Here is an 8,622-nt window from a genome sequence, read left to right on the forward strand (position 1 = left end):
ATTCGCTATAAATCCTCATGCTAGTTGGTTTGATTGGGATGCCTTGAAGCTCAGAACAGTTCCAGGAAAATCAAAATGTAATTTTCTCCATTTAGAAAACAAGGCATTTTATTGACTTTTTCTTCCATTCACTCACAAATATAATAAAGGATGGGTTGAGGGAAAATGCCTTATTTTGCTTTTCAAGCTGGAGTTCGGAACCCTTCCTCTCACGTTATATTCCAGAAAGTTTCCACCAGGACATCAGGATTCCTTTCATTAAATAAAACGAGGTACTTCCTTGGATCAACATTCTGCTTTTCCATCTAATGGATCTAAATTGGGTGCTGTTCAACTTGGCTGCGAATTTCCTGCTGACTCTTACTGTAATGAACCCTTGGAACCGTTCATTCATTCATCCCCTCGCTCACTCCCCTGTCACCGAACTTTTGCTGTGCACCTACTGTGCTCCAAACACTGTGCAAAGACCCTAGTGGAGGAAGATTAGGGCAAATAATTCTGGGTACCCAACAAGATACTGAAAGCATGGAACCGGGACTGCTTGTGACAAGATGGGCCTCCAGGTAGGGTGCGCGCTCCCCTTTCTTGCACAGGGATTCGAGCCTCCGTGGCTTTTAGAGAAATTTTCACCGACTTCACCCAGGCAGGAGCTCTGCTCGGGTTCTGGGCCACCCACCGCATGCGGAATGGAAGGAGCCCCAGGGATTGTATCGTGCTCAGTGGGGGGCCGCAAGGCTGTGGGTCCTAACACTTTAGGAAAGTCCAAGTGACACAGTCTCTGGAGAGGATGCCAGCTTTTCAGCCCTTAACCCTAAGAGTTCAAAGTTTTCCTACATTCATATTTTGGGGCTTCTAGGGAGGCAGAACCCCAAACCCGATTCCTGCGCTCTCTGCGGGCTTCGAGCTTGGTGGACGCTGGGGAGCCCGGGCTCCAAGGTCGGGGGCTTCCGGGTCTTTTCTCGTTCCCTGCGCTGGCCCTCTCCGAGGAGCAGGGCTGCCCCGGGGCTGCTAGGCGGGCTACACTCTGCCAGAGCTCAGTGGTCCGAGATGAAGCGGGGAAGGGAGCAGGTATAGTCAGCTCCCAGCGACACCTGTCCACCTGGCAGCCCCCTTCCCCGGCCAGAATCCCGGAAAGGGACGCAGAAGTGTCTCCTCACATTTGCAGGACTCGTGCAGAAGAGCCCCCAAGTAAAAGGCCGCTTCGGTGTCACCGGTTGCATCCGAAAGCGAGCCTAAGAACTGGGGCGCAGAGAGACAGTCCCTCCGGATCAGCAGCCCCCGACTCCCCACCTTCTCGGCGCAGCTCAGGCTTCCCGGGAGCAGGGGAGACTCCGGGTCCTGCGCCCTGTGCCTCCTCCCGCCAGCATAGCAGGCCCAGCAAGAATCGCCGTTTGGCCAACCTGATTCTTTGGGAGTTTCTTTTGCCAAGGTGTTAGAGGGCAACCGGTCTTGTGCCCCCAAGCAGCGTTCTGTCACAGAAAACCCGGAGGATGTAGACAGACGTTCCCTGTGCTCCTTCCTGACCTGCAGAAGCGGTGGTCACCAGCTGAGGGTCTTCGGCCGGCCTCTGGCTTCGCTCCCGGCCCCGCACCTCTGGGCCAGGTTTCCTGAGAGGCTTCGCGAGCTCAGGAGGGCCCGGCGGGCGCGTCTGGTGTCGCCGCGACCACGTGGTGCGGTGCTAGCCTGAGGCTCTGAAGGTGAGTGCCTCCTTCACTCCTCCCCCACTGCCTCTCCCCACAGTCCCTAGGCGACCCTTCCAGAGCCGGGATCTTCTCGCTGCGCCCGCGTGTCTTGGGAGCCCGCCTCGAGGACTCCAGACCCGTCTTTCCTTAAGGAAAAAGGAAAGGGCAGATACAGTCAGCTCCCAGCGGCACCTGTTCACCTGGCGCGTGTGTCTATGTGCGTGTTGGGGGCGGGGGTCGGTGGGGACAACGCGTACCCCTGTGTACGTAAAACGTGCCTGTTTCCGAAAGCAGAAACTCGAGGTGTTGGTTTCAGATGAGGTCGAGGTAGGGTTGGGTGAATGCGCGCTCCCTCCTTAGCGGACAGCGGGTGAGGGCGCGTCTGTTGGAGTGAGTGCTGGCGGTCTGCGGAGTGTCCGTTTGTGAGTGCGAAAGGAGAGCGTGTGTCTGGGGTCCAGGTAGGTGAGTGCGGTGTGCACCTGCGGGAGGCGTGAGTGCGCGCACTGACAGCCTGGGGCTTCGAACCTATGTATTCGAAGGTTGCCCTTTGGGCTTGCAGCACCTGTGGGTGGACGCTGACCCCCCCCCCCTCCAGCTCTGCAATCGAGCGCTTCAGGAAAGTGGGGCGGGGGTGTGGGGCGAGACGGGTAGAAACCCGGACACAGGCGTCCTGGCCCAGCAGCTTGGCAAACAGAAGGCAGAGGAGTGGGACAGCTGTGTAAACCAACTCCAGCGCCGCGGTGCAGATCCGCGGTTAGAGTAGGGGATGCTGAACTAGCAGTCGAGAATTAGGGAGTACAAGAGGGGTGTCTAGCTTTCTGTGCAGGCAGTGCCAGCTTAGCCCCCTCCCCAGTCCTCTCTTCCACTCCCACCTCTGTCCCAGAGGAGTGAGGCAAAAGAGGCCAGGTTACCAGACTGGAAGCAAAACTACTTCGAAGGGGCGGTTGAAGGAGAGTAGGGAGGAAGAATATACCGGATCACCCCATATGGTCCAAAGAGCTTAATTTTTCAAAGATCCTTTCCTCTCACCATCCCCTTCCTCCAAGGTGGTCTATTACATCTGAGATCCCTTCAAAGTCTGAGTGACCGGCCGGGGTCCCTAATGGAGTGGGTGGAGGGGGTGCGAGGTCCGAGTTCAGTTGCAGAGAAAGTGAGAGGCACTCTGACCCCTCACCGTCAGTTACACCAGTTTCTCCCCCAGTTTGCTCCCACTTTCTGGACGTCGAACGCCCTCCACTCCCTCCCAGCCCTCCGGTTCCCCAAGCAATGACCTCATTGCGAATGACAGCCAGAGCGGACGGTTCCTCTCCCTAGTGGACCGGTGTGGGAGCGCGGGCAATGACGCAATCGGAGCTGGGTCGCTCCTGGCCACTTTGGATTGGCCGTGCGGACTCCTGGGGCTCTCCCCGCCCCCTATCACCCGCATAAGAGCCGAGAGCTCCGCAGAGAAGACGCCCACAGCAGGCGTTGTGTCTGTCCCCGGGACCCGCCGCTCGCCCTCTCCTGAAACTCGAGTTGCCAGGTGAGAACTTCCTATGCTGCTCACTCTGATTACCAGCCTCTGGATAGTTCAGCTAATTTGCTCCATCCGCTTGCCTGCTTGCCTCTCCTTTGCTTCTGAAGGCCATCCTGGCCCACCTATAGCCAGGTGCTCCTAGCTGCCTGTCCCGCTGGGAAGAAGGCAGAAGGTTGTGGCCGACAGCTCATTTTCTTCTAACTAGCGCCAGTGAAACCGCAAGCATCCCCAGGGTGTCGTCTGGACGCTGGAAGCTCCGTGCGCCCAGCCCTAGCTTCCTAGCCTGCCCTGGTCCTCGGCCCCTGCCTTGGTGCCCGTCCTTCGCATGCAGGATCTTGTTGGAGTTTGTTCTGGGAGTGCCCTGAGCAGTCTGGGTCCCGAGGAGAGATCGTGTTTGGTTCTCCGGCCGGTTAAGCCCTGAAGCTTCCTCTGAGGCGTCTGCAGCTCGCTTGCGTGCCTGGGGCATTGGCATGGACTTGGGGCAGTGCAGTCAGCCGGCCAGAACGTGGAGCTCATCTCGGGGAGCTGGCGCCCAGCACCTGCTGCTAAACCGCATTTCAGCAGAGACGGGATGCACTGGCAGAGTCCAGTCACGATCCTGCACATTAAATTACTCCCAAACCCAAACCCAAACCCACAGACTGAGAGGTTAACGCTCTTTTCCAATTTACCCCTCCTGCCTTCTTCTCCCACCCGTTGGCAGAGAAGTCCAGCAGAGGTAAAGTGGTCCTAGATTTCTCAGTCCCTAAGAAGATAGGCACAGTCTACAGCAAGGGTGGATCCTCGCTTGGCTTCTGCCTAGGGCAAAAGGTGTGGCTTTATGTGCATGTGTGTGGCTTCTTCCTGGCTTTTCACAGAGCAAAACCAGAACCCTCCCCCCACCCCTCCCCAGCACACCCATTTCTACTTACCAAACTATTCAGTGTAATGTATATTTGGAGATTCAAAGCAGCCTATCTGGCATATGAACTGAAAAGAGGCGTGGGGAAGTGAAGTAACCTGCCTGAATTCTCAAGGCAGTTGTGGCCGGACTGGAACCTGGGTCTGTGAGCTCCAGACGGTGCTTGGTCTTGGTGCAGTGGTAACGTCATTCTCCCTTTACAGAGAGGCATCATGGGCTTCGGGAAATCCTCCCCCTTCCTGGCTTTCAGCATCTTGGTCCTGTGCCAGGCAGGCAGTCTCCAGGCGACACCACTCAGGTGAGGCAGCCTGAAGCCACGAACTTATTCCTCTTCCACTGACCCTGGGATCAGGCAGTTTTTTTTTTTTTTTGCCTCTGAGGTCACAGCAGGGGGAGGCTCCCAGTGAATCAACCCCCTTAGGTGGACACTGGCCTTGAGCCCTGTGGGCTAGGAGTCAGGAGAGCCATGTCCTCTGGGAAAGCCACAGGGACTGGGTAGCCTGGGTGCTTATTCTGGAAAGGAGGCAGGCAGGGGCTCAGAGCCTCTTTGCTGGGGTTGCTTCCTCTCTCCAGGTCAGCTTTGGAGACCCTCCCAGATCCTGGGGCACTCAGTGAGAAGGAAGGGCGCCTCCTGCTGGCCGCACTGGTGAAGGCCTATGTCCAGAGGAAGACCAATGAGCTGGAGCAGGAGGAGGAGCAGGAGGAGACAGAGGACTCCAGGTAAGTCTCCCCTCCCAACCTTGGCCTATTCAGGAGGGTGCAGCCCAGAGAAGCAGGAAAAACAACATCTGGCCAGAGCCCCGCAGGTTGTCCCTGTTCACCAGGACGGCACCCAGTCATTCTTAGCCTCCATGGAAGACTGTGGTCCGTCCAGGTGCAGCTGGAGGAACTGTGGTTAGTTAGACACATTGAAAAGATCAACTCCTGAAAGCTGTTAGGAAATGAGATGGGGAGATGTGGAAGTACTTATTCTGGGAGTTGGTCTTGCCCTACTGAGGAGAACACTCAGCACTGGATGAGTTAGGACTGGTAAGTGTGGAGCCAGGAGATGGACCTGTTGCAGCTCAGGATGTCTGAGGAATTTAACCTGTGTATGTTCTTTCACACCTGCAAGGCACCTTCGTTGCACAGTTGCAAGGTAAACCCAAAGGCCTTGCAGAGGGTGGGGTCAGGTAGAGCAGTGTCTGAGGTAGGTCCGGGGCCTTTAGATGTGTAGAATCTGTGGACATGTGCATGTTCTCACTGGACCAGACACCCTTCCCCATCCCCACCTCCCTGTGCACGCTGAGCTTTGAGTTCACACCAGCAGAGCCATGTATGGCACTTGCATCCACCCTGAGAACCTCTCTGCAGAGCAGGAAGGACTGAGCAGCATGTGGAATGCCAGAAAAGGTCACCCCTTCCCCACCGCAGCCCTTCCCCACTCTGCCCTGGCTCAGAGAACCTCTGAGTTCTCCTAGTGGAGGGTGTGTGAGCTTTGCCTCCTGCCTGCCCCCTCCACCTCTGTGCCAAGTGCCCCCTCCCTGGTCTAACCTTCTGCATGACTGCCCCCAGGAGCAGCCCTGGGTGCATGGTATTGTCTGGCATGTCTTTTCCCTGCAGCCTGGACGGCTCCAGAGCTAAGCGGTGCAGTAATCTGAGTACCTGTGTGCTGAGTGCTTACTGGAAGGACTTGAACAACTATCATAGATTCTCTGGCATGGGCTTCGGGCCTGAAACACCTGGCAAGAAAAGGGACGTAGCCAACAGCTTGGAGAGGGACCACTCCTTCCATTTTGGGGTGCCCCAGGATGCCAACTGAACTCCTTCCAGTGCTTCCTGATTTCCTTTCTTGTTCCCATGGATGAAATTAATGCATGCAGATTTCACTCTGATTGCTCTTCAAGCTCGTATTGGTAGCTTTGCTTATGACAAAGAATGCCAGGAACCTCAGGATGGAAGGAAAGACAGCAGGACTCACAGATAAGGTTAGAAATGAGAGAGAGTGAGGGAAGTTTCTGAGATTCCAAAGTTGTCATGGCAGAACCCTCCAATTCTTGCTTCATCCCTCATGCCTCGTCATTGATTAATAAATCTATTTTCTAAAAGGATTGACACTTTGGTGGTCATTACTCTGGTCCTCGTCCAAGGCCTGAGAGTGCCCAGGGCCTATGCTTAAAAGTAGCCTTCACCTTAGGGTAAGTGGGATACAGGGAGTGGTAAGAGTCCTGTGAACCAGCTCCTGCAATGAGAACAGATGTGCTGCGGAGCAGGTAAGCACTGCTGGGGGAGGATGCTGCAAACCCGGTGCTCTGAGCCTTTTCCAGGTAAGACTTCAGAAATTTTTCATTTTCCATAGAAAGTGGTTTTGTTGGTGCTTTGGGCTAGGGTATGTCCTCATATGCTCCTTGTGTGTTGGGGTGGGGTGAATGTAAGGGATGGTAAGTGTAGGGTTTTAGCACTTGTCACATGGCCCTGAAGTGCATTTTTTGTGAAAACTTTTAGGCAGGGCTTCTGGCAAAGGCTGCCAGGTCATTTCCCCTTAACAGCCTTGATAATTGCATTTAGGGGAAATACTTATTTTTAAGTGATATGTCGAAGAGCTACAATTCTCTTTCTGAAAGCCCAACGGGGTAGGCTTCTGCCGCAGCCTCTCACTGACAGGCCTTTTCTCCTTTCTCCATCCTGCAAACCAGCATCACTGCCCAGAAGAGGTCCTGCAACACTGCCACCTGTGTGACCCATCGGCTGGCAGGCTTGCTCAGCAGATCTGGGGGTGTGGTAAAGAGCAACTTTGTGCCCACCAACGTGGGCTCTGAAGCCTTTGGCCGGCGCCGCAGGGACCTTCAGGACTGAGCAGAGAAATGACTCTGGGAAGGTGATTGCCTTGTACTGTCAGAAGGGAGGAGAAGGGATTTGGAGATTAGGACTCGCATTTTGAAACCCACTGGACGTGGGTTCAGATCTCTTCTCTCCAATTACATTTTTCCTCTTGAGTTAGTGAGCTCCTACAACTTAGCTCAAAATCCGAGCACTAGGACAGGCTGTGGGCTTCCCTGGTGGCTCAGGTGGTAAAGAATCCGCCTGCAGTGCAGGAGACCCAGGTTTAGTCCCTGGGTTGGGAAGATCCCCTGGAGAAGGAAATGGCCACCCACTCCAGTGTTCTTGCCTGGAAAATTCCATAGATAGAGGAGCCTGGTGGGTCCATGGGGTCGCAAAGGGTTAGACATGCCTGAGGGACTAACACACTCTTTCACACACATAGGACAGGCTGTGACGATGCAGTGTCATCTTTCTCAGAAGAGAAAAATAGCTTTCTGAATTCAGAAAGGGAAGGCCTTGCAAATCTTAGCCTGGGTCACACATCCTTAATGAACCCAGTTTCGGAAAGCCCTTCAACATTGATCAATGTTCACAGATTCAGACAAGAGAGCTATACCTGTAATACTACTGCTGGTATTAATAGTGACCCCTGAATTGTTTTCTCATCCTTTGCCATAAAAGTTTTCTCATATCTCATATCCATAATTTATAAATAGAGTTCAGTTAAAGAAACATTTCTATAAATTTGTGTTCTTTCAGTAGTAATTGTGATTATTTCCTTCTTATTCTCCACTTCTCTTTTTCTTCTTTTCCTCTTCCTACCCCTCTTCTTCTTTTTAATTTTCTTTATTTTTTTAATCTCAGGTTACCGTGAAGCTAAACTCACCACTTCTATTAATTTCTGTTGACAACCACTTGGTGAGGAGGCACCATGGAAGATATACATGTTTGCATCCTAATAGATATTGGAAAAAAAAGCACCTTTATCACTTGAAAGGAATGAAACTGAATGCAAAAATAAGCTAATTCCATATTTGTTGTGCATCTTTTTTATATTTGATTCTATATGCAGTAAATGTGATGGCATCTCTCATTAGCTTATCTGGTAGCAAATTGGGTCTTTGAAAGTTGTTCTGTTGACCATGGCATCTCTGCCAACTCTTAGGGGGACATTCAGTCACTGCCTCTGTGGCCTGTGGGGACACATGGTAATGGAGATGCTATGCTTTATTGTCCAAGAACATGATTGTATAATTTGTTTAAGGAAATGTCAATATTATGCCATTTGTGAACTTCATTAAGATTAAAAACATATTTTGGATACACTTGTTTCAAGATCTTGTTGGTTCATTTTAACATGTCTTCCTATTTGATGATAATAGTAATAATGATAATTATAATAGACATATTTTGGGTGCTTACTATGGGCCAGATGATGTTCTGAGATAGTGCTTCATAGCTATTAATTCAGTTAATCTTCAGGAAGACTCCATGGGGCTAGACCCCATTATCATTTCCACTCTGCATGTGGGACACAGAGGCATGGAGACACGAAGTCCAATGTCACACAGCTGACCACTATCTCAGGGCATACACAGGTGTTGATTTCCAGAGCTTATGGTTGAAACCACTGCAGTATATGCTTTTCAGCATTGGCTCCTGACATTTTCCAGAGGCCTGTGAGTCATTCTTTGTGTTAACTGCCTCACACAGTAGATGGA

General features: G+C 52.6%; 1 protein-coding gene across 1 annotated transcript; it reads left to right on the plus strand.

The window, feature by feature from the left end:
- Positions 1–3,116: 3,116 nt before the first annotated feature.
- LOC113905107 (calcitonin gene-related peptide 2) lies at positions 3,117–8,226 on the plus strand. The gene is made up of 5 exons (XM_027562108.1): positions 3,117–3,204; positions 4,303–4,397; positions 4,673–4,819; positions 6,775–6,956; positions 7,766–8,226. Exons 2-4 carry the CDS (start codon positions 4,312–4,314, stop codon positions 6,932–6,934), a joined length of 393 nt encoding a protein of 130 aa, XP_027417909.1. The 5' UTR covers positions 3,117–3,204; positions 4,303–4,311; the 3' UTR covers positions 6,935–6,956; positions 7,766–8,226.
- The last annotated feature ends 396 nt before the right edge of the window (positions 8,227–8,622 follow it).

This window comes from Bos indicus x Bos taurus, chromosome 15, assembly GCF_003369695.1.
Source record: "Bos indicus x Bos taurus breed Angus x Brahman F1 hybrid chromosome 15, Bos_hybrid_MaternalHap_v2.0, whole genome shotgun sequence".
NCBI lineage: Eukaryota > Metazoa > Chordata > Mammalia > Artiodactyla > Bovidae > Bos > Bos indicus x Bos taurus.

Excerpts from the sequence above, each read along its gene's own strand:
- LOC113905107 (XM_027562108.1), top strand. The coding sequence starts at position 4,312 with ATGGGCTTCGGGAAATCCTCCCCCTTCCTGGCTTTCAGCATCTTGGTC. Across the intron at positions 4,398-4,672 it reads CTCCAGGCGACACCACTCAG|GTCAGCTTTGGAGACCCTCC; the intron begins GTGAGGCAGCCT and ends TCCTCTCTCCAG. Across the intron at positions 4,820-6,774 it reads GAGGAGACAGAGGACTCCAG|CATCACTGCCCAGAAGAGGT; the intron begins GTAAGTCTCCCC and ends CCTGCAAACCAG.